We start from the raw sequence: 27,215 nt of genomic DNA, 5'->3' as shown, positions 1-27,215 counted from the left end.
TAATAAATTTGCAAAGATTTCAAACAAACTTCTTTCACGTTGTCACTATGGGGTATTGTTTGTAGAATTTTGAGGAAAGTAATTAATTTAATCCATTTTGGAATAAGGCTGTAACATAACAAAATGTGGGAAAAGTGAAGCGCTGTGAATACTTTCCGGATGCACTGTAGTTGAGATGTTGGTGTTCTTAAAATACAGGACAAAATGTATTCTTGTAGCTCTTCTCACTGCTAGGATTAAACAAACACAAAGAAACAATCCTTAAACCAGAATGAATTCAAACTGGTTATATGTAGAAGCCTACAACAGATGGTTCAATCTGGTTTGTGCTGGTTACATCTGGCCTCTTACTTTTATCTGGTTCAGATTCTTGCTTGAAATCAGTGTGCATAATGATTTCAAGCTGTTTGTTTTTTTTTTGCAGGATTAACATGTTCTGAGTTTTTGTTTTCCCCCCTCCAATTTGTCATAAGTGACAGATGTACTTCCTCTGTGTCAGAAAGCATTCGCCACAACTGCTCTTTGTGTGTGTGTGTGTGTGTGTGTGTGTGTGTGTGTGTGTGTGTGTGTGTGTGTGTGTGTGTGTGTGTGTGTGTGTGTGTGTGTGTGTGTGTGTGTGTGTGTGTGTGTGTGTGTGTGGTGTCTATGTTTCTGGTAATAAACTGTTAACACAGAGAGGACACTTTAAATTGTGAGGTTTTTACAGTTACCTTGCAAAGTGGCAAACACCAGTGAATACAGACAGAAAAGTCTGCCTACAAATCATCACTGATGCATCGTTACTGACTGACAAAAACAGATAGAATAAGGTACGGAAACCATTACACAGGTCTGAGGTGCAATCGAAACCCCTATCAATATGTAGCGTCAAAAACACACACAGTCTATGACTGCCGAAATGTCATGCGGAATTACAGTTTTTATGCAGTGAGCATATTTTTGCACAAAATAACTGAAAACAAGGAACAATACAGGGAGTCACTGGTTAAGTATCATTTTTGTAGTATAATAGTTGAGCAGATTTTTAAAATATGTGATACAGCAATCAGGCTGACTAACTGAAATGTAAATGCACGGGGTTGAATCTGAGCAGACAATCCAGACAGAAGATGCATAAAACCGTCATGTAAATGGAGGCAGAGTAATTAAATTTCAACTCAAATTAAAAAAGACACAAGAGACATAATGTGGAAAACAAAAAGATGAGTTGAGAGACAGAGAGAGAGAGAGCTGGACCAGGGCCAGTGGCAGACGGTATGAGTCTCCACACATACAGCAGAGGGATTGCTCTTTCTCTACCTCACTGTCCCCACCCGACCAACCCCAATTATCATCTGCTTAGCTGAGAACAGAGGAAAATTACATCCTAATCTGCATGCATTGCTGCATTTTTCTGCAATGTTTTCCGTATTGTAGATGATCATTATTTTCAGTTTTCACACTGATGCTTGCCTTACATCACATGACTTACATAACCAATGTGCTGATTTAAAAAAAAAAAAAAAGCCAGCTTTAGATTGCTGAATATTTATAAAATCATCCATCAAACACTGTGGTGTCTCTGGGTATTTGTTCCAGACATGCACACCATTTAAGTGCACTAATTAGATTCATTATTGTTAAAGAATGAGCAACAAAACAGTGCTAATGTGAGTAGAATAATATGATGCAGTCTAGCAGTGTTAGTGTTCATTAAAGCATGAAGGCAGTGTTTGGATGCACGATGTCTTTAGGGAAAAGAGCTCTTTAGTGAAATCAGGTGGTGCTGCAAGCAGTGCTGAAGAAAAATACCTGCAGTCTGTGTACTGAGAGGCCACCTTTGAGTTTTAAATGTCCTTTCCAACCCCACACAGAGTCAAAATAAAAAGACAATTCTGTATCAGCTCAGCATGTACTGTTAATGTCTACATTTAGAATCAGCCACATGCTGCTTTGTTGCCATAGTGAGACAAAGAAAATGATTTTCTTAGCCAGGAGGATGGATGCTCTGTAGACACATTAAAGGGCAAAAACATTTACACACACACACACACACACACACACACACACACACACACACACACACACACACACACACACACACACACACACACACACACAAACACACAGGGTTTGTACAACATAAAAGTCCCTCAGGAGTAAACAGTACACTCTCAGGAGAAAAAAAAAAGGTTTCTTTGATGGTTAATATAGAAGCACTCACAGAATTCTATATAGAGCCTTTAAGGGCTCTCCACAGGTTAATAGGTTAAAACTAGCACTCTGTTGCAGGCTTCTATATAGATGTCTACAGCCTTAACTAACCCTAACTGTAAGAGTTATCTAAGAGGTTAATGGGTAACCACTATCTAATAGGCTTCTACATAGAACCTTTAAGGATTCCTAAGATGCTAATGGGTAACCAGTCTGTTGTAAAGTTGGACTTGGAACTTTTAAGGGCTCCTCAGAAGCACTCATTTGTAGGGTTCAACACAGAACCTTTAAGTGTTCCCAAAGAGTGTATGCAAACACTCTGTTGCATGGTCTTACACAGAACCTTTAAGGGCTACCCCAGAAGCTATTAGCTATTATCTGGAGCGTCTGACATACAAGTCCCTGTGAATGAGCTGTTACTATAAGAACAATAATGTATTAGACTGAGCACATTAATATAAGCCTGTCATACTGTCAGAAAATAAAAGCACACCTTCTGACTTGAGAATTCTGCACTATGGAAGTATAAACTGGTATAAACTAGTTTGAAGCAGGTACAAGTCGTAAGGCGGGCAGACTGACATGCTGAGCTATGAGCTTAATACAGTTTCAATAACTAAAGCTATATGCCTCTGATTCAGATTAACAAAAGGGCAAAGACCAGAAGGACAGCCAAAGGGCCATGACTGTATTGTGCACATGCATGCAAATATGAAACACACGTCTGCACATAAATATATGCACATACTGCAGTGTGGGATTTAAATATGCGGCAGTGAACCTCCACAGATCGTCTTTCTCTTTTTATCACTCATCTAAGCAGTATAGAGCAGCGGCTCTACAAACATGCACGCTACAGTGTAAGCAGTGCTCCTTTTGCAGTTCCTGACACAGTGAGTATGTAACTCCTCCAGAAACGCTAGACCTCATCCTCAGAGACTAGACTGTGCTTTTGGCATAACTGAAAATTATTTCACCAACTCTTAATGTCTGTCCTGTACTGTCTTTGTGAGTATTAATATACACCTGAGCACAGTGCTCTCATTATCCCTGCTTAAGTATGCTCAGTTCATTAGAAGTTAATGAGAAACATAGTCACACAGATTCCACCTTCTTGAGGTCACTGGAAAAGTTTTAGTGGGTTTAGTTGAATAGATTTTAGGGTTTTTGTTTTCCCCTGGGCAAAATGTTTAAAGTATACAGTATAATCATGTACATAGGTGTCAGCAATTTTGAAATTCTGAAGGGAACTGTATGGTTATAGATTTGCAGCCTTGGCATATTTTTCTCTCGCTTCTTCACTGAAGAAGATGCAATGAAACACCCATAGTAAACATGGCACATAGCCTGAAGGGAAGCTGTTCCTCAAAATATGAGTAAATGAGCATGTTCGTGGGTGAACTTGATGAGACAAAAAAAAATGTAGCTTGTCATGTTACAGAGAAACAGCAAAGCCATCTGTCATGAAAACGTCCTCGTGACTGATTGTTACAGCTGACTGTTACAAAGCACTGACACTGGATACTCTTCCAAACAGACAAATAAACGTCTCACAGAATTTTTAAAAAATGTTTCTGTGGGGAATCTACCATAAAATCCCTGTGCAAATTTTACTATAGGAAGGAAAACGTATTAAAATACAGACAATAATATAAACCTTACAGCTCAAACTGTTGTCAGAGCTGTTGTTACAGATAATTACACCTTCTGTCCTTCTGACCAATCAAATTTGATTGGGTTTGTGCTGTAAAGCATTGTGGTGTAAAACTATTCCTTCTGAATGATATCATATGTGAGGGATTTTGTCATTTCTCTGAGAAGCAATCCATTCAGTAAACAGTTTGTAAATCTCACTTGAACTCTACAGTTGGCATTTTTCCAGTCCAATCTGCAAAATGTTTGCACACTGTCTTTCAAAATGATTACCCTCAAGGAGCAGACTGTTAAGTAACGAGCACCATATTGAATTACAACCAAAAGCCTAAAAGTGTATAGACATAGAAATTAAAAAGAATAACAAGAGGGGATCTTCTGGTCATGAGAGGGACATAGGTCAGTAAATGTACAAAAACATCCTCTAATAGATACCTGGAAACAAATCCAAATCAAATCCCCCCTCAATTGTTATGGTTTCTAGTGGATTCTACAGTTTCCTCTCACCACCCAAAAAAAATGCAAATAGGTGGATTGGCTAAGATTAATTGCCTCTACTGTAGGTGTGTGTGTGTGTGTGTGTGTGTGTGTGTGTGTGTGTGTGTGTGTGTGTGTGTGTGTGTGTGTGTGTGTGTGTGTGTATTTCAGCATTGGCTCCTGATCTACCACGACGCTGACCAAGAAAAAGCAATTAATTGGTAATCACTTGTTTCTCTAGACCACCAACCCTGTTCCTGGAGCTCTACTGTCCTGAAGACTTTAGCTCCAACCCTAATCGTGCCCACCTGACCATCTAATCATTGCCTTAAGAAGTTCCTGATCATCTAAAACAGTGTTAGATTTTGGTTGAAGATGAAACCTGCTGGAAGGTAGATCTCAAGGAAGAGGCTTGGTGACCACTGTGCTAGAATATACCATTTATACACATATATGCACAAACAGACTTTGTGCTCGGGTCTACATCAGTGGATAGTTCATGACTCCAGCGGAATAGACTTCATGTCGAGGCTGTGGTGAATTTCCTGATTTCACAGTTGCACTCTTTGTTTTATCGTATAACACACAGTTATAGATGGGAATTATTTATAATTACACTATCTGTCACCTAGATGAGGATGGGTTCCCTTTTGAGTCTGGTTTCTCTCAAGGTTTCTTCCTCATATCATCTCAGGGAGTTTTTCTTTGCCACCGTCACCTCTGGCTCGCTCATTAGGGACAAATTTATCCATTTAAAATTTAGATCTGCAATTGATATATATTTCTGTAAAGCTGGTTTGTGACAATGTACATTGTGGAAAAACGTGCTATACAAATAAAACTGAATTTAATTGAATATACTCAGCAAAAAAAAAAAGAAAGAAAGAAACATCCCTTTTTCAGGAGACTGTATTTTAAAGTTCATTTTGTAAAATCCAAATAAGCTTTACAGACCTTTATTGGAAAGGGTTTAAACAATGTTTTCATGCTTGTTCAATGAACCCTTAACAATTATTGCACATGCACCTGTGGAACAGTCCTTAAGACACTAACAGTTTACAGGCAGTAGGCAATTAAGGTCACAGTTACAATAACTTAGGACACTAGAGAGTCCTTTCTACTGACTCTGAAAAACACCAGAAGAAATATGCCTAGGGTTCCTGATCACCTGCGTGAACATGCCATAGACCAGTTTATGTCTCAGTTGTTGAATGTTTTTACAAATGCAATCAGGTGATTACTAACAAAGTGTTCTTGGTAAAATAAAATGAGTACCCTTTTCTTATTTGTTTGTTTGTTTTAGATAGAATGTTGAAGCATGGTCATTATGTTTTGGTAGTTATAGGGAATTTTTGAAGGGAGATTTATACAGCGAGATTTATGAAGGGTTTTTTTTTTTTTTTTAATAGCGTCTACTGACCATATATCTAGTCCTAAAGACTCTGGCCCTCTCAAGGCTAAGAGATATCGGCTCAGAACGAATATCATGACAGATGAGCAGTCTCCTCTGGCATCGTTGTAGGTGAATGAGTCAACAAGAACCGCAGGGGAACTATGTTGGTTTAGCTTAGCTGTATTTGGAAAGGTCATACACACACACTCAGATTAATGTCAGACTCATCTTGGCACCTTCAGCGCTACATGAGGATGAATCACAGTGAAGGCCATGTTTTGGATGTTCAGTTTCTAAATGGTTTTTACTATGCGGTCTGTTGGTTGCTCTTTCCTTTGGCTGGAGATCCACAGTACTGAGCTGTTTGATGTTTATCCTACTCTAACACTGAAATCAATAAATGAAGAATAGACCATTGATGATGTAATGACAACAAATGAAGTGTAAACTCAGTGCTTGCAGTGTCACCTTCCTTATGGCACCCATGATCGTTCAGCGCTGCTTTCTGATCTGACAAAGTATTAAAACATTGCCTCATGGTTTCAGTGCATGTTTCTTTCTTTAAAGGGCATTGAGGGAAAATGCTGTCAATGTGCTGTTTAGGCTTTTATTCAGATTTCATGCCTAATATATACACTTTCATTGCTGAACTTCTATTATTTTTTATCTCTCACATAAAGCACTCTCACACAATGCTCTCACAATGATCTGACATATTTATTTAAAATGCTCTCATGTGCAAAATGCTCTGTTATACACTACCTTTCTCTCTTAATAATGTAGTTTTTCCCTCTCAAATACACATAATTTACACGTTCTGGTTTAATAATGGTTGAATCTATGAAACATGCAAAAACCTTTAAGTAGATTTACAGTATTAACTGTGTTTACATGATTCATTTTATTTTATTAAAATATTATTTGATAACATTATAATCTTTTATTTTAGCAAAAGATCATGTCTTGTCTGTTTTTTTTTTTGTTTTTTTTTTGAGGATTTGCCTTAATTATTATGCAGTGTGGATTTTTCTGCCTAAAGGTGCAAAATACAGTGGGTGTCTATACAAATAGATTATATTTGCACCTGCAGTGCAATGTCTGAAGCCTGAGGGTCAGTTCAGGAATGACTACTGTGTGTGCAAATTAATCAAACCAAAGGACATAGAATTACAGCCACTTCTTTCAATTTTTTTCAGTAAACACACACACAAACATGGAAACACGCATCTAGTGGTGGGCTATATGACAAATCAGATTACAAATATGTATCACGATATATATAGTGCTCTCCACTAATATTGGCACCCTTGGTAAATATGAGCAAAGAAGGCTGTGAAAAATTGTCTTTATTGTTTAACCTTTTGATATTTTGTTCAAATTCACAAAAATACTCTGCTCCCATGGATATCAAACAATTGCAAACAAATCACAGTTTATAACAAGATCTATCTTTTATCTAAGACCGTTCCTCCATTCAGAATCTCTCCATATCTTTCAAATTTTGAAATGCTGGTGGACTCTCCTCTTCAATTTACCCCACAGGTTTTCTTTTCAGGGGACTGGGCTGCAGAACCCGATCACATTTGAAGTTCCAGCAGTGTCTGGCAAACTGAAGATGGTTGATTTTGTTTTTGGATGAGAGTAGAAGCTTTTTTCTTGAAACCCTTCCAAACAACTTGTGGTGATGTAGGTAACTTCGAATTGTAGTTTTGGAGACTTTCTGACCCCAAGACACAATTAACATCTGCAATTCTCCAGCTGTGATCCTCAGAGATTTTTTTGGCCACTCAAACCATCCTCGTCACAGTGCGTTGAGACAATATAGACACACGTCCAATTCCAGGTTGATTCATAACATTTACAGTTGACCGAAGCTTCTTAATTATTGCCCTGATGGTGGAAATGGGCATTTTCGATGCTTATGCTATTTTCTTATAGCCACTTTCCAGTCTGTGAAGCTCAGTAACCTATTGTCGCACATCACAGCTATATTCCTTGCTCTTACCCATTGTTATGAATGATTAAGGGAATTTGGCTTATGTGTTACCTCATATTTATACCCCTGTGAAACAGGAAATCATGGTTGAAGAATTTCCTGTTCCTAGTCACCCAGGTGTACTAAAAAATGTCAAATATTAATGAGAATATACTTCAAATATATTTTTCTCATATAATGCATAGAGATGCCAATAATTGTGGCACACCCATATTTAACAAAGATATTTTTTTGATAAACCTGTGTTGTGTTTGCAATTGTTTGATATCCATGAGAGCAGCGTATTTTTGAGATTTTTTTTAGAAAAAGATCAAAAGGTTACACGATAAAGACAAATTTTCACAGCCTTCTTTGCTCATATTTACCAAGGGTGCCAATATTAGTGGAGGGCACTGTATTTCGAAATATTCATGTGATCTGTTGGAGGTTGGTAAAAATGGTGCAAACAGTTTCTTGTTTAACTTGTGTATCAGTGCACATACAACATAAATACAAGAGTGCATATTATCTCTTTTTCATTAGCAAATAGCTTTTTAAAAGTAGGAAAGTGGTGCCTGTTTAAGACTGAATTATTTTTATTGAACGCCCATTATTGCATTTTATTCACATTGTTGATAATGTGGTTTCATGGTAGGAATTTTAAATATGCAAGAAGTTTGATATTCCGAACAAACAGCCAACACTGGGGGATCAATTCAGATTGTTCTCCTTAAGAACAACTAAGGACCTAAGGACCCTGCTGTTCCAGCCTGAATTAGAGTCGACACTGTTTCCATGGTTATTGATAAGAGCAGGGTGATTGTGAATGTGGAGTCGAGTGCTCCAGTATGTTCACACTAAGACACAGTTACCAAGCAGGAGTTACCATGGAGACATAGAGGATTTTATAAATATGGTGTTATTTATAGGATACGTCTCATGTGCTTGGAAGGGTCAGGGCTGTTTGAACACTTGCAGGTCCATTAGTAGTGTCTGAAATGCTTGAAATGGTTTCTATGCAATTTTCAGATCTACATCAATGAAGATGCAGAAGCATGTTTGCAGGAGAGAGATGAAACTGCTGTAGTAAGCTGGATCTGCACAGCATACAGATTTTGTGCGTGTTTACCTGTGTGTTTTCCAACATGGACTTTTGTTGTTGTTATTGTTGTTGTTGTTCTCCCTAATTATGTCTGATTGATGCATATCATCTTTTAATAAACTGCTTTGATTGCATTTGGTGGTTAAACTTGGCCAAGATTGATTTCAAAAATCATGTAATTATTACAGAACTACCATTTAAATTCTTAGGTTACGATCATTTCTGTCATATGTTTTCATCCTTACCCTAGGACACGAGTGAAATGCAGAATACAGCCTGCAATTTTCATATAATATTACTAAATAATTTTTTTGAATAATCTTTTTATTTTGTTGTTGTTCTTGGCCAGGTAGCAACTACGATTTCTGTCTTCATTAAAAGAGAAGCACTACTACCGCATCTTAACTAACTGTGGTTCAGATGGTAGAGCAGGTTGTCCACTAATCGTAGGGTTGGCGGTTTGATTCCCAGCCCACATGACATGCCCTTGGGCAAGACACTGAACCCCAAGTTGCTCCTGATAGCAGGCTAGCACCTTGCATGGCAGCTCTGCTACCACTGGTGTGCAAGTGTGAGAGTGTGTGTGAATGGTGAATGAGACACAGTGTAAAGCGCTTTGTAGAACCACTAAGGTTAAAAAAAAGTGTTATATAAGTGCAGACTATTTACCAATTGTATTTTGTAAGTAATATAGCTATCTGGTTTAGTCCAAGTTTTCCATCTAACATAGACGAGTCAGTGTTTAGGATGAGAGGAGCAAAAAAGTCCCAAAATGTATAAAGTTCCAAATGCTCAGTGTTTTTTAATCCACAAAAGTGGTCAAGGCCTTCTCATGTTGTTGGCAGTTCATCCATAGGGCCGGTGGGGCAGATCTCAACCATATATAGTATATCGGCCATTCAACGAATGTTAATATTCATAAAGTGTACATTCTCAACTCCATGCATTTTAAATTAGGTGAAATACGAATTATCTCTTTTGCATGACCAGTGATTTTAAAATATGTTGATATTTGACAGATATAAGCTGATGTTCCGTTATTTGCTCAACGTTCTAATTGATGAATTTGCTCAATTTAGTCCAATTTAGTGCCATAGATTTATTATTGCTAACGGACAAAATGAGAGCTGCAAGTGCTGACATAGACCCACTGGGGGAAGATTTACAGTGGATATAAAAAGTCTACACACCTCTGTTAAAATGGTAGGTTTTTATGATGCAAAAAATGAAACTACTTAAATCATGCCAGAACCTTTTTCATCTTTATTGTGAAATTGCAACATATAAAAATCAAGTGACAAACACCCAGCAATGTTTTAGGGGGGGAGGAAAAACAAAAAACCTCCAATTCCCAGCTTTCATAAGTGTGCACACCCTTTCATAATTGGGAATGTGGCAGTGTTCAGAATCAACCAATTACATTCAAACTCATGTTAAATACTAATTAGTATACACATGCCATCAGTTAACATGATTGATTACCCCCATATAAAGTACAGCTGTTCCTATTGGATTTTCCTGACCCCTTCTTGGTAACATCCAATTCGCAGGTACAGGATCTCATTGTTGAAAAATATCCATCATGAGAGGGTTACAAAAAATGTCCAAGGCATTGGATATACCATGGAACACTGTAAAGACAATAATTAACAAGTGGAGAAAATACACAATAGTGACATTACTAAGAATAGGACGTCCCTCTAAAATTGATGTGAAGATCAGGAGAAAACTGGACAGAGAGGCTGCCAAGAGGCCTACAGCAACATTAAAAGAATTATAGCAATTTCTGGTGAGAACTGGTTGCTCCCTACATGTGACAACAATCTCCACAATTCTTCATATGTCTAAGCTATTTGGTAGGGTGGTAAGCATTTTTTTTTTTAACAAAAACACTCATCCCATCTCCAAAACACATGTGGAATAATGTGTTATGGCTTGATGAATCCAAAGGAACAAAAAACAGCAACAACAACAACAACCAAAAAAAAAAAACAGCGCATCACCAAAAGGAAGCATGGAGGTAGCAGTATCATGTTTTGGGTCTGTTTTTCTTCAGCTGGAACTGGGGCTTTAATCAATATGTAGAGAATAATGAACAGCTTCAAAAACCAGTCAATTTGGGCACAAAACCTTAAGGCTTCTCCTAAAACACTTAAGACAAAGAGGAATTTCACAATTCAGCATGACAATGACCTAAAGCAAACCTCCAGATCAACAATGATCAACAATAAATCCTCTCAGATACAATGTCAATAATTAGTTTCTTTTATAAATCTGCATAGTTCTGGTAAAAGGGGAAGTGATAATGCAACAAGTTCTGTTTCTGACAACAGTCTGAAGAATATTTAACTGCTCGTTTTTCTCTTTTTATTTGATATCATATCCTGAGCACAATAGGCTAGATCCTGAGCACAAAAAAACATTGTTTATCCATCCATTCATCCATCCATGTTCTGTAACGCTTATCCTACACAGGGTTGTGGAGGAGCCTGGAGCCTATCCCAGGGAACTCGGGCATGAGGTAGGGGACACCCTGGACAGGGGGTGAGTCCATAACAGGGCACAATTGCACACCCATTCAAACACTACAGACAATTTGGAAATGCCAAAAAGCCACATGTCTTTGGAGGGGAGGAAACTGGAGTACCCAGAGGAAGCTCCCAGACTCTGCCTCTCCTTCAAACCCCAAACCAGGGGATGCAAATGTGCTATATGTTGGATAAAAATAAATATTTATCACATGCTAGGTCAGGTACTTTGAGCAGTGCGTCCTTGCTTAAATAAAACCTACACCACTGGCTTTGTGCATGTGCGATATTTACTGTGTTTTTGTGTGACGGGCTCCCTGACCAAGATAAAGTGGTTCCTGAAGATAGATGGATGAGGCATCAATGATGAGGCATGCAAATAAGAAGCTAAAATATAAGCAATCAATGTCACAAAAAAAAAACCCATAAACAACCTGAAGAAGAAACTCGTTTCTATTAATCTTAATCCTTACTGCACGTTTTAAGGAAAGGTAAAATGATTATGTAGGAGATCTGCAGGAGAGGAGAGTAGAGTTCCAGAAGGATTATGCAACCTGACACTTGTGTTTTTATTCTGTTTCAGTCTGCAGCCCTGTTCCTCCCTCTCACTGCCCTTGGCTCTACTGAATATACAAATGTTCACTGCATTCTAACCGATTTATTATTTAAAACTGTGTGACATCCTGATTTATATTGTATTATATCGAGTTGCTGATTCAGGGAGGTGGTGTTACATGAGATATGTATGCATCAGCAAAGAACTTTACAAGGTAGGACTGTTTCTATGGATGCAAAGTAACCAGCATCTGCTGTGTGTTCACAATGACACTATTTTTGTCTCATACCTTTGAATAACACACATAATAATATCAAATCTGATTACATGGTTCTTGTTTAAAGTCTATTCACACCATCTCTTTTTCTCTCCTGCACCACCCCCACCCCCAAAAGACGCGCACACACACACACACACACACACACACACACACACACACACACACACACACACACACACACACACACACACACATACACACCCCTGCGCACGGGCATGCGCACACACGCGCACACACACACACACACACGGATCACCTTGCCAAGTCTTATTTAACCTGAGTTCACCTGCCAAGCTCTTGCAGTTAGTCTGACAGGTTCATTTGGCTTGTCTGCTCAGTATGGCATCTCTCGGCTTCAAGGCAAAGCTTTTTTGTGTGGTCAGTGATTCATTACCTTGTTCTACAGTGGCAAGTCCAAACTAGATCACAATCAAGTCTCCCTTGTTCTCCACTAATGTTTAATTAAATGAATGAATGATCAATTCAACAGCCAGAAAATGACCATTTAAACCCCTAACTATTCCATCTATTCCACAGACACTGAATCCTACCTTCCATTAAACAAAGTCTGCTTAATTACCCTTTAACTGTTTTGTCCAAAAGAAAGAGACAAAGAGCCAAACCCGGAGATGAAGTCCATATATCCATTTTATTCAGAGCTTTTTAAACATTTGATATGTTGTCTATGTTCTTTTGTGAATAACATATGGGTTTATGAGATTTGCAAATCATTGCATTTTGTTTTCATTTACGTTTTACACAGCATCCCAACTTTTTTGGAATTGGGGTTGTAGTTGGGCACACTTTGAGGCTGTTCATGTAATGCTTGTGATGCTTTTCATTTGCTATAAAGATATACCGTATAGGCTAGTTCCACAGATTATAGAGTAGGGTGGCATGATAGTGCAGCGTGTAGCATTGCTACCTCACAGAGCCAAGATCCCTGGAGCGATGCAAGGCGCTAGCTTGCCATCAGGAGCAACTTGGGGTTCAGTGTCTTGCCCAAGCACACTTCAGCATGTGGGCCAGGAATCAAACCGCCAACCATACAATTAGTGGACAACCCACTCTACCACCTGAGCCACAGCCGCCCCAGTAAGTTTTGTAAACTTTTTGACTATATAGAAGGGAATTATTTATAATCACACTATCCATGTTACCCAGATGAGAATGGGTTCCCTTTTGAGTCTGGTTCCTCTCAAGGTTTCTTCCTCATCTTGTCTCAGGAAGTTTTTCCTTGTCGCCATGACCTCTGACCTGTTCATATAATTTATAAATTGAAAATTTATATCCTGAATTTATATATTTCTGTAATACTGCTTTGTGACAATTTCCATTGTTAATAAGCACTATACATATACAATTTAATTGATTTGAATAATTGCTGCAGCCTGCATCACCATAAAAAATTCAAATCATATTAACCTAGTCTTATTTTATTTTATTTACGCTGGCTGACTATTCAGTTACATATTGACTGTAAAGTGCTGTTTATGACGTATAAAGCTCTAAGTAGTTTAACTCCGGCATATCTCGCTGCTCTGCTGAAACGGTATATCCCATCCAGAGTACGTCACTCAGCTGAGGCAGACATACTGTTAGTACTGAGCCTCACTCACAGCTCAGTGGGTGGAAGGTGTTTCTTCTTACGTTGCCCATAAACTCTGCAGTAGTGTTCCATTGCGAATGCGCTATAGCTCTATGGGTGCTTTTAAATCAAGTTAAAGGTCTACTTGACCTATTTATAGTTCTTGGGTCTTTTATGTTATTAAATATACTCATGATTTGTCATTATCATAGATTTAGAGGTAGAAGTTGATTAAAGTGCTTTAGTATAGGTATTTTTGTTTAAGCATTTTTGACAGCTCATATTTATAGAGACTAAAATCCTAGGTTTTACACGATTGTACTTAAGAAGTGCATTTCATCTAGTAATTATTTAATAAATCTCATCTTAGTTCATAATTCTCATGGTATTGTTTTCATCAGACATCAGTGCTTTTAAAATGGCAGCAGCACAGGTGCTGCAAAGTGACACTGCAATTCCTTAGTGGAAAAGAAATACTACAAAGACACCTCTCTGACTTGCAGTGTAGCCAGATGGCAAACAATAAGCATGCATTTGAACAGATTTAGCGTTCTAGGCATCTATTATACCTCAAGCCAAACTCCCCTTGTATTTACAATCTGTTCTCTCAGCATGTCTAACGTGTATGTGTATGTGTGTGCGTGTGTGTGTGTGTGTGCATGCGTGCGTGTAAGGTAGAGAACGGATGGGACTTGTTGTCTAAGCCCCTTTGTTTTTTGCTTTGTAGCACTTAAGAAAGAGTAGCACAGGAGACATATACCAAAGTGAATGAATGCATGATGTGTGACAAATGTAGACAGAAAGAGCCATGTTAAACTCATGCATACATCAAGTTTCAATCTAATGACGTATTTGTCATAAGACCAGAATTGTATTTTGCATTAGATACGATTAGGTGCACAGCTCGAGCTATGACTCAGTAGTTTTGTGGAGCTGCCTGAGGCTGAAATGGATTATGTACTGACTGGGAGAAAAGAGTCTAGTGTCCACAGTGTGAGATAATATTTGCAAACATTATCATTAGCACAGATATGCTTCATAATAGTGCATGATATGATGAAAGCTGCTTACAGCGTTTCCCATTGAACAGCTGACATTTGGCTAAAGTGATTAATATGGAATATCACTATATTAAGAGACACAATATGGGAAGTAAGAGCTATTGTAATACACAACTCTAATTTAAGAAATAATGAAGAACAACTGAATACATGAATGTTTTAAAACAGTCATTATTTTAAGTAGAAGTCTTCGTATCTGTTAGATACAATATGCAGTAGTTATACTGTGTCTAATAAGCTGATAAATATTTAGTGCCAAACTGAATCTTTCTTGCTCTGATGGTAAAATAGAAACAGCAACAATAACATTTTCTAGAGAGCAAATCAGTGTCAAAATGGCGGTACGTACACACACACACACACACACACACACACACACACACTGGCAAATAGTGCACTTAATACATTGAAAAAGGATTCTTCCTTGTGTTCTCTCATGAAGCAGCAGTAAATAACTCCAAAGAACATTGCTGCATTCGCTTAATTTACATCATCAAAAACATATCTTCTTTGAATGAATATTCAATACAGATATGATTGATGGAAAATGTAAATACTAAAATATTCATGCAAAAATATGAGCAAGAGGCATAAGGAGAGAGAGAGAGAGAGAGAGAGAGAGAGAGAGAGAAAGATGGAATTGGCATGTTTTTCTCCAGATGCTCTCTTCCTGTTTTCTGAAATGATTATCCTCTGTACACACCCACACACACTGTCACTTTCACTCGGTGCACACACTCACACAAAATAGCTTTACAACAACATGTAGGCTTGCAAAGCAGCTTGATACATTTCAAGCTGTAAGAGCAATACCTTTAAAAAGATGATAATGGCATGGAAACAAGCTGCATTCACTTCCCTTGAACTGTATATTTTAACAACTTTTTAACTCTTCAGAATGCAATACTACAGACCACACTAACATGGATGTAGATTATGGTTCAGTGAGGAAATTCAAAATTATCACCAAAGAAAGCTACTCTATTATATTATTAGATTAAAAATTCCACCAAGTGCCATTTTACAGTGCGTCAAGTCTACGTGAATCATACTGCTAACGTGTAGCCTGATCTAGTATGCTGGTTTCTCTACCCGGTGATCACACACATGAACATCCTCTGCCTACATATATAAACAGGTCCCAGATCAGCTAGCACTGCCTTTTCTCCAAACTTCCTGGCTCATTTCCAGTACTGCCTTCTCCTTTCTCTCAGCCCTGATACACCCTGTTTACATCGTTCCGGTTTTGTCTCATTTAAGGTCTCAGAAAGGATGTCAAACACGACACTGTACACGATAAAAAATCTACTCTTACCCAGTTAAACTGAACCCAAGTCCAATGTTTTCTTTCAAACCAAGTCCATTAGTAGGTGATCAGTTTATGTAATGCAGAAGCTTAAACCATTACATTCCAGAAGTATGCCCGGTATGTGGCATGTTAATTGCAGGGTCAGTCTCACGGGTTCGCAAAGGCACAGTCAAACACACTGATTTAAGCTCAGACAGATACACTGGGTAAGCTCCTCCTATATGAGGGGGAGGCCATATGCTATCTGAACAAATGCCCAAAAAGAAATCTGAGCTCAGAAAGCTGAGACAGGAGCTTGCCAAGCATGCCAGTAAGTACCCATTAGTCCTTTCTCCCAAACAGTGATGTAATGAGTATTATCATCAATCATACACATCATACTGCGTGAACAATATGCCACAAGATACTCTCTCAGACACAAATCTTTGTGATCTCCACATAAAATGGATACAATTAAAGAGGTGATATGTGAGCAATTCTCAGAATGCTGTAAACAAAACTTTCTGTCTTTCTGAACTGATTTGCCAAAATGAAGCTAAGGCTTATGTGTGTCTCTGAGTCACCAATTGCTTCGACTTGCTGGTGTCCAAATCCCTTCAGTTGCTCATGAAGTGAAATATCTTGGCTGAACTGGTCATCAGTCTAGACTAATCTGTCCATAAAAGGCAGAAAGCAGCCTGGTCTTTATTATTTTGTCCTTGAACAAGTTATTGCAGGTATGTAGCAAACATGTCACAACTGATCCCTAATGTCAATGTAGTGAACATGGAAATGATCAGGCCCCTACTATTGACTTTAAGTAAATAAATCCAATTAAAAAAGAAAAGCAAGAAAAATGGATATACAACGCAGTCACAAAGGCCTCCTTAGTCAACAGTTATTAAGCTTACTGACAATAAGCATTGCGTTTTAAATACAAAAACTCTGACTGAAATTAGGGAACAGATATCCCATCACGAATGACAATGAAGAGGAAGTGTTTTTTGTCATCCCCTAAATACAAAGTGGAAAAGTGACCACAAGGAATAATAAATCAAAAGAAGTAAACAAATATCTTTGGTTACAACAGTTTTCTTTATTGCCAGGCTACACTCTGTGATTAAGAACCTTCAGCAACTATGACCTGTATCTCTCCTCCATCAAATCTGTCTAATCATATTCATAAGTCATGCCATTCATCAGCTCTACACTGAAAGCCAAGTGAGATTTGCCATCATCTCTAACACATTATGATTAGAACAGCAGGAAGAGGAAAAAAGGCTCAGTATTTTACCTCCATACATATGTTGCTTGGTATTGTGTCTGCAGGAGTCCAAAACAAAATTACTTACTATCACTTTCGCTTTATTATTCGCCTAGTCAACTCAGCAAGACACTCGTGTTACCGGGTCGAACCAGAAAAACACACAAGGAATAAGTGATTGTGGACTGTAATGGGCTGCTGCAGTGCAGACATATGGAGAGTTTCTGGAGAACGTGTGTCAGGTGACATGCTTTGCCCCTAAAATTGAGTAATTTCAAGCTGCTTATGGATGGATCAGGTGTCCGAGTAAGCATTTTATTAAGTTAGAAGAAATTCTCACTATTTGAAATGTGAAAGTGGGAAAAATACAGACAATGATACAGACAATGTTAACTGACTGTATGGACCAGACATGTTCACAAGTCCCTGAGGCCAAGTCTTTGAGGTGTAGTCCAAGTCAAGTGTCAAGTCTTTCTATTTGTAGCAATAGTTCTTTCAGCTAGTTATTGTCATTAACAGTGTATGAGGCTAAATCATAATTTTCATAAATCATAAATAATTTTGAAATATTAAAACTCATTAGTTCTAGAGAATGTTTTGTTCATTTATTCAAAACTGTCTAATAAAGCACACAAGGGTTTCCTTAAATCATTACTTTAATTTTTATACACAAAAACTATTACTTTGAAACTATTAATATTGGTCACTCAGAACTCAATTTTTAAGTCATTTTTATTGATAATTCAGTTTGAAGCAATCTTCCAGCATGACTAGCTTGATTACTCTCCCTTCAAAGTGACCTTCAGAGGGTGATTTATACCATTTGGAACGCAGATTCTGTCACCACGAGAGAAAAACATGCTGTATATTTTGAGCTATTTGAGTTGCCATAGTTTGCTGTAGTAATGATGGGTAATGATTGGTAAGGTAGTCTTCCAGTGAGCACTGGCGGTAGCAAAACCCTCTTGTATAGATGCGTAAAGAGATGGAAACATTTGTACTTCTTGAAAATGGACAGCAAGCAAGCCCCTGACAGCTGTGTGTGCAGCAGCTCCCTTTAGATTAATTTATTACTTTTCAAATTAAATGACACAGAGATTATCACAAGGTAAGTCTCGGCTCTGTTGCTATTGTTTGTTGTTTATTTATATAACAGCACTTTTCCAATGGATGATGAGCAGGTGCCTTCAGATGTGTCATGTGTGTATGTAATAATGCTGGCTTGGTGTGTTTAGAGATGAATTGTTGTGATATTTGCTGCTGCAGCACATAGTGATAGGGAATGAATGAATGATGAATGAACAGAAAAATGTGGTGTTTGATGCTGTCATGTGGGGCAGTAAAGTGAGAACTTAATCGGGAATGCCAAACCAAAATGATGTGTGTTTTTCACGAGTCTCTGTCTTCAAGCCCAAGTCAAGTCTCAGGTCAATTGTTCACGAGTCCAAGTCAAGTCGCAAGCCTTTTTTTTGGGGGGGGGGGATTTAAGTGTGACTCAAGTCCAAGTCACAGACTCGAGTTTCCATCTCTGGTGTGTACAGATTAATTGTAGTCCCTAATTAAAAGGTTTATTCATGGCGTTATCTGAAGCTAGAATGTTGGGAGGAGAGGTTGAGAGTTGGTTTGTGACTGTGTCATGGCGTTAGGGTTAGTCATGGCATACGATAAGACGGTTGCCTCACCGGTGACTCTTTCAAAATACAGATTACAATACATTCCAGTATATTACTGTCTAACCGTTCTTTTTTTCGCTATATAACATTGGATCTAATCTCTTTTCGGTCCAGTTATAACTACAAAAAAAATTCACAACCCCTCCCTCTGGGCTCCCCGTAAATCTCACTATAGCAACCTCAGATTCTCCACCTAGGGGACATGGATGAACTGAAAACACCTTTGGCTGTGTAATCCAGTGTTGTAAATATGTTCCTTTGCTACCTCTTCTGTCACTCCTAGTGACAAAAAAAATAAATAAATAAAATAAAATTAAAAAAAAAAAAGTGCTACACACTGGCATACTAGTTACCTTATTTTTTTGGTTCAGCATGCCACCTTTCCTCACAGCTTCTCTCTTTCAGGCAACGTGATAAATACTCAATGTAAAAGACTTCCTGCAAAACCTTCTCAAAAAAATCTTTCCAAGAATAAGCAGTTAGTGCATTTGATCTTTTGGTTTCCTTTTGGTTTTTGTTATACATGTATACATGCAGGTACAAAGAGACTTTTGAATAGATACATTTTTCTCTTTAATTTTTAGCTAATATTTTTGAGTATTTTTTTTAACTCTATGAATAGGAAATATTGACATAAATGTTATTTCCTGACAGGTTTCATGTTTTTTGAAATACTCACCAAAATCCAGAGCATAGTATATATCAGTGGTATACGTTTTATATATAATATAAAATATTGCTTATTTTATTTACTAGCACATCACCTTATAGTTGGTTTGGCCAATACAGCAAACATTATGCTAATGAGGCCTTAATACTCCCCAATGATGCACGTGTCTCTGGAGATGGAATAACAAAATTAATTATCCTGGTCAGTAGCGGCTCCTGACCATAAATTTAGGTGGGGAAGATTGTGGTTTCATACACCAACACTGTAGCTCTCATCTAACTGTGCTGCTATATTAGCTTGTCCAAGTTTGTCTAGTTTCATTGCACAGTTAAGATGAGCTTTGCTAGATTTGTGTTTTTTAGCCTGTTCAACGAAGTGCTTTAAATCACACACACACACACCTAGCTACTCTACTCTACCTGGACGCTACCCTGTAACCCTGTTAAAGAACAGAAAAGCAAGCATGGGAAACAGAAAACTTTATTCCAATTAGCACAACCAGACAGCCAAGACTTTTTGTCGTACCATAACCTGGAAAATGTCCTATTGAACAACCTACCATTGTCCTTTGTACAATTTTTATACCTTGTTTGTCGGGGCCAAGTTGTTTGATAGCCATTTTCTCGCTAACTAACAATCTCTCGGATGAGTTCTGTAACAGAACCTTGACGCTATTACACGCAGGATGATCTGTGCCACTCGCCATCTTCACAGTCTGATGCATTTGCTTAACTGACACAGACTTTGCTGAAGCGGAATGATATGGCATTGTCCGGAACTACATTCACGTAATGTAAAAAGAAGCGTGGCAGTCTTATATCTGCCCATATGACACTCAATTAGAGCGTGCTGCATTTCTATTTTTCACCACAGATTTACATTGGAAAAATGTGGGGCGCTGTTGAGCTCAGAGGGCTCAGAGACCCCCTGCCCAGTTTAACGCAATCATTAATATAGCCAACCTGTCAACCGAAGCCATGCACTAAATTTCAACATATCCACATCACGGCTTAAAATAGCCTAGAAACTCCAAAAATATTTTTGAAATAATGATGAACACATTTACGAGTTAACAGTTTAGGATTGATTAAGTTTATATAGTTTTCTATGTTCTCAAGTGGCTGAATATTTTGGTGGGGCTGCCCCACCTGCCCATACAGATGAGCCACAGCTGATCCTGGTATTGCCAGCGGTTGAAGTGTATAGTACCTGTCAGAGACGGTCAATCTATTAGGCATCACAGGCAGCAGCCTATGGCATCACCATATTTGGGGCGGCGCCCCATTGAATCCGATTTACAGTACCGAGCCTTTTGTTGTCTTTTACTACCTCAGAAAAGTTTTTTCGGTCAAATTGGTTTGCTGGCGCCCCCTAGTGACGATGTAAATAAGCAACAGTGTGTGCAAGGCTGTATTAAGTGCAACAGGACACTCATCACCGGTGGGTATTTTTTGTAGTGGTTCAAGTCCGAAGGGCTGGAACCCATTGTAATTGTAAGGATTATTATTATTATTATTATTATTATTATTATTATTATTATTATTATTATTATTATTCTGCCCTAGAACTGATCGTGCAGATGAAACCATAAGGCCTAGAGAGCTGGAACTTTGAAGGAAGGTAGTACCCCAGAGTACTACAGCGTCACAAAGTTTTCGCCCGATCAGCCAGATGCTAGCGCTATAATGAGCATGTTTAGAAAAATAGCCATAACTTTTGACCTGTTTTTCATATACACAAGTGTCTTATATCTATGCAATCCTTGACCAGACGAGCAAAACATACATCTCCAATTTCATTTCTGCCTATAAAAATTTCTTCCATCTTGGATTTTTTGCAAAACCTACTTTTGCAAACTAGTCCTAGGTTTCGCCCGATTGGGACTAGTTTTTGTCCAATTGGGACCAAACCAGTACCAAACGATTCTATGGAGTTTCACAATCAAAAGTTAGCAAAAAAGTAGCTACTTGAGGTAAACACAGGAAGCAGGCATGGCCACTTTTATGTAAACGGCTCTTGATTGAACTCTTGAATGAAATGAGATATCTTCACCAAATTTGGCATGCTAATGTGTGAGGACAATCTATGGTTGTCCAGAAAAGTTGGCGCAGTTTTGTCACATCTGGCGCTATAATACCGAAAAAACTTTATATTGGCTGTTATTATGAAACCGTTCATCCGATTGACTGCAAGCTTTGCATACAGTGTTTTTGTCTCAGTTGCCATCACTGTCTATAAGCACATTCAAGTATGTTGAAAAACATGGCCACCATCAGCCAATCAATTTTCAGTAGCTATTAGACAAGGTTACCAATGTCTGATCGAAATGAAACTTGGTGGACCTATTTGACTCTTGGTCTAAGAGGTTTTTACAAAGTTTTTTTTTAAAAAATTGGCCAATACGTGGCACTATCACGATTTTTGTCAGTGTTAATAGTTGTATATAATGCAGTGTTTTGAACAAACACAAATAATATATTTGAAATTATAAATGAGAATTATAATTCTCATTCTAAACATTTTTGCCTCAAGAACCATTGGTGTCTGTCAAACGTTTCAGTAAATATTTCAGGTAAAATAAAAACCCACTTTTGCAAACTAGTCCTACGTTTTTTGCTCAACTGTAATAATCCTATAGCAGGATAATTCTTTGGACTACTTAGATAAATACTTATCAAAACAAGTTGAAGTTTTGATTTACCCTCATAAGGGCACATCAAAAAGTTTGAAGTGAGAGTGGCCACTTTTTCTTAAATGGCTATAACTCTTGAACAGAATGAGATATTTTCACCAAACTTGGGATACTTATGTAAGGGCCATTAGACTTGATAAATAAATCTTACAAAAATTTACATTGTCCGAGGTCCAATCAGCATAAACAAGGACAATTGTGAATCTTGAAAAACATGGCCACCATTGGTTGAGCAGTGTTCAACAGCTATTAGACAAGCTTAATGAACGCCGATATTTCCTTAAATTATCTTGGTATTTCTTTGATTTAGCTGCTTATAGGATTGCACAATATAATATCTTTTAACATCTTTAAGGGCCCTAAACGGCTTGAACATCAATAATTGCTGCTTGCAGCTATATATTTGATTTATTTTTAAAATAAAATTAAAAAGTACATCATACTTATCAGTCATCACCATTTGTGTGTGTGTGTGAATGTCAGTGATGATGATTTAGTTTTTTTTACAGCATTATGGACGATAATAATCATGGCATAATTTTTATTCTAACGCTGCTGACGAATTACCGGCAGTAGAAATCAAGATTGTTAGATGAGATGCAAAATAAAGCGACAAAACCATCGGGAGCTCAATGATGGGGAAAAAAAAGAGGCAAAGTGTGAAAAAAAAAAGTAAGCTTATTACAATTTCTATATCATTTGTATTTTGGTGGTATAAAATTATTTAGATAATGGAGTTACAATGAAGACCGGGATTGGTTGACTTCTGTCCGACTCTTAAAAATCCTAATGGCTAAGCACACCATGGACTGATTTTTGCATTCATAATAAGATGCTGTTGTGGATGTGCAGTATCTGAATGCTTGACTTGTGTTACTAAAAAGTTCAATAATAACTGATCATTTTGTGGTTATGTCTATCCATGATGGCTATTTGTTTAAAAAAAATGCTTTATTTGATTATTTTTTATTATTAAAGTAAATAAAATATTATTGAGTATGAGAAATAAATGTTGTATAATTTTATTTTTATATTTATTTATTTTCGGCGCGCGGGAGGGGGGTGGCGGGAGGGGGTTGGCGGGAGGGGGGGGGGGGGGGGGGGGGGGTTGAGGATGCGCGTTGAGGATGAATCTCGCCTAGGGCACCAAATGGGCTAGGACAGGCACTGGTACCTGTACTTCATTATCAGACCAAACAGCTCAGAGTCGTTGATTTGTTCATGATGATCTTATCTTCTGTTACATTCTCAATTCACCAACTGTACTGGGGGAAATGGCAGCACATTTCGAAGACGAGATTGTCCGATAATGTAGGACTATTATTATCAGCAGCATCACAAAAACCCGCAATAACAAACGAGTGCTGTTTTATTTATTTATTCATTCATTCATTCATTCATTCATTCATTCATTCATTCATTTTCTAAGAGCTCTGCATATTCCCTGCAGCGAAAGGCGCGTTTTGATTTCAGTAGATGCAACATTAAAAAGGTAGTTATCTGTAAGAACAAGTCACAACATGATGTTAGGTATATGATGCCTTAAAAAAAAGAGGCGTAAGCCGCGTAAATACAGATAACTCACCTGAATCAAAATGCGAGCTTAGAGCAAAACCGGGGCTGAAATACGACGCGGACATGATCAGGAGCGCAAGAGCAGCGGGCATCCTCTCGATCCCGAAGATGCTGCTGGCTTTTGCATTAAAACGGATGTGTCCCAGATAAATTAGAGTCGTCTTGCGGGTATTAGTGCTGTTTCCTTTAGAGCAAAAAGGCTCTCTGGACCTCCGCACATGTTAGAAGGCTACAAACGAACAGATGTGCTCCTCCAGCTCGGAGCGACTCATCAGTGCGTGGTGTGAATGCTCATCACGGCAGGCCGTTGATTTTTTCCTCCCGATGATCCACATGAGCCTGAATGTGAATATTTGCGCTGCATCAAACGATGAACCATTTCCTTCCAACAACACACGCAGGGGATCAATCCACCGAGGCTGTGCCAAATGTCAGTAAATGACAGCAGGCTCTATCCGAAAAAGCTGCAGAGCGCATGGAGCAAAACGCAACACAGACCACATCCAGGTCAGTGTGTGTATCTGTTTACACGATGTGGTTAAAATGATCTATTTACGCTTTTGTTCGTGGCTTTTGACTGGCGCTGATGGAGCTAATTAAGCTGTAAAATGGAGCTGTCCAGTGCTGAAACGGAGCTCTATTCTGCTCTGCCGCTGCTTTGCGCTGGAATGAAGCGGATGGGGGAGGGGTCGATGCGCCACAAACCTTGCTGGAAGAAGCATTCAACCTCATAAATGACGCTAACATTTCACACACGTACTGTAAGTCAGAGAGCATACATGCAGGGCAGGATGTTTTCTTTCACATCAGCTCAGTAGAGGTTCAACACAATGATGCACAAGAATGCTAAACAGACAGGACCTACTGTATTAGAGGATGTGATTAAAGGTTCATATTAGCATAATGAATCTGTGCGACCTCATTAAGGCTTTGGTATTGTTAACATAAGAGGTAGTGGTATAATACAGGAATTTTGCTTCCCTCCATTCTGGATTCACATAACCATATAATTTCACAGTACCACAGAGCCCTAAACATATACAGCACCTCAAATGTCTGTGTAATCAGTCTGATGAATTCATTGAATTGAAGAAAAGAAAAAAAAATCTTAATAAGTTTATGTGATTTTATATAGACTTAGTGGGAGGCACAGTGGCGCAGCAGGTAGCACTGCTGCCTCACAGCTACAGGTCCAGTTTGATTTTGGGCTCAGCTTACTGTCTACTGTCTCAGCTTACTGTAAACATGGGGTTTTGCATCTCTTTCTCTAGATTCTCTGGTTTTCAGTCAGTCACCTGTCCAAAAACATGCCAGTATCTTGCATCTAGTGTTCCCAGGATAAGTTTGCAGTTCTCCACAACGCTGACCAGGACAAAGTGGTTAGTGAAGATTGATGAATGGATGGATAGATGAATGAAAAGATGGATGGATGTATGGGTGGATGGAAGGAAGGAAGGAAGGAAGTTTATTCCTAAAAACTTTCTAATATGAACCATATCTCAAACACTCAGTAGTAGAGTTCTACATAGAACTTCTAAAGGTTCTCCCAGAGGTATGTGGTAGGTGGAGCAATATTAGTGGGATTTTAAACACCTCAGTGACACCTCTGTGTTAAGAAGCATTGACTTAGCTGATGCTGATAAAAGACTAGAGGGACTATTAACAGAAAGTCATTTATTCATTCATTCATTCCTTCATTCATTCGTTCAGTTTTTGGACAATGGGCAAAAGCCAAAGGAAACTCAAAGGAAACCCATGCAAACACTGGAAGAACATGCAAAACTCCACACAGACAGTAACCTTGGAGCTCAGGATTGAAAACAGTAGCTGTGAAGTCCTACCCCACTGTACCACCATATTAACACAAATTATTACATTTACATTACATTTATACATTTAGCAGAGGCTTTTATCCAAAGCAACTTACAAATGAGACAATACAAGCAAAAATGAGAAAATACAAGCAAAATTATGCTTCGAAAAAGATAAGCTATAGTCCGTAACTGTACATAACTTTACGCTTGTAAATTTGCAAGACCTGACTGTTCTTAATATCCTGTTAGTATGCAGAGCTAAGGCTTTCAGGTCAGTGTTCAGTCTTTTGAAATGCCTCATGGCTTTTATGCTAAAATGTGGCTGGCTGATAAAAACTCCATCATTCTACTGCGATATTCAACACCTGCACAAGCCATTTTTTTTATAGAATAACTTAATTGCATTTAACTAATTGGCATCAATGAGCAACAACTTTGGCATAATGCTACATTTATTGTAACATTACCATTTTTTTTACTAAGATATTTAGAGATTTAGATTTTTCAGCTGTAGGTATACAAATATTCACACACACACATCCCAAACAGATGATCTATTATATCTACTGAGACCTATCAATCTCTGCAGATAATCAGCAGAGGTTTTATTAGCCCAGTACTTGCCCCCTGTGTGACAGTAATTTAAAGATGGAGCTAAAATGTCAAGTATTCTGTTTCTCTGATTCACCATGTCATGCATTTAGGGTTGCCGTGGAAACACCATAAAGGGTTTGAGCATGGATGGGGTATTCCTTGCTCCTGTGACACACTCACTCTCACTCTCACTCTCACTCCATTCTATTTGCATTTAAATGGCTGCAGGTGGCACATTGAGATGGACAGAAATGAGTAATGACCTTCGTTTATCCTGAATGCCAAATGTCAGTTCAGTTTACAAAATAAAAGGGAAATAAAAAGGACAGTGTCTGCTGCACAGAATTGTGGTCTACATTTTTTGCTGAGGACTTTGCTGAGGTCTGCACTGCTTACACCCTTGCTGAAAAAAATAATTGGGGTAGGAAAAAACATTTTAAAAAATGACTCGTCTATAGTGTTTCTACAGGATGTGAAATGTATCTACATAAACACTAACAGAATAATAGGCCTACACTGCTCCACCTGTTAGAAAATAGCACTGTCTTTCAGAGGAGATATTAAACCAAGGTCCTGACTCTCTGTGGTCATTAAAAATCCAAGGACACTTCTCATAAAAGAGTAGGGGTATAACCCCGGTGTCCTGGTGAAATTCCCCCATTGGCCCTTCTCCATCATGGCCCCCTAATAACCCCCTCTCTGAATTGTCTCCGTCAATCTCCTCTCCATCAATAGCTGGTATGTGGTGGGCGTTCTGGTGTTCTGCCATCATAGCATCCACGTGGAGATGATATAAGTTTGTGTGTGTGTGTGTGTGTGTGAGAGAGAGAGAGAGGGCG

General features: G+C 38.3%; 1 protein-coding gene across 3 annotated transcripts in view; it reads right to left on the bottom strand.

Annotated features, from left to right (window-relative positions):
* aatkb (apoptosis-associated tyrosine kinase b) overlaps window positions 1-27,215 on the bottom strand; it is a 62,563-nt gene extending 35,348 nt beyond the window's left edge. Inside the window, exon 1 of one of the 3 annotated variants that reach the window (XM_017483135.3) lies at window positions 23,979-27,215. In XM_017483135.3, coding sequence (XP_017338624.2) covers window positions 23,979-24,060 — 82 coding nt within the window. In that variant the 5' untranslated portion in view covers window positions 24,061-27,215. Of the gene's footprint in view, window positions 1-16,121; window positions 16,262-23,978 lie in introns of those variants that run through there. The other 2 variants (XM_017483132.3, XM_047159600.2) reach the window with 2 other exon arrangements.

This window comes from Ictalurus punctatus, chromosome 13 (assembly GCF_001660625.3).
Source record: "Ictalurus punctatus breed USDA103 chromosome 13, Coco_2.0, whole genome shotgun sequence".
Taxonomy (NCBI): Eukaryota; Metazoa; Chordata; class Actinopteri; order Siluriformes; family Ictaluridae; genus Ictalurus; species Ictalurus punctatus.
The sequence above is the reverse complement of the archived record's forward strand: the minus strand, read 5'-3'. Positions and strand labels throughout refer to the sequence as shown.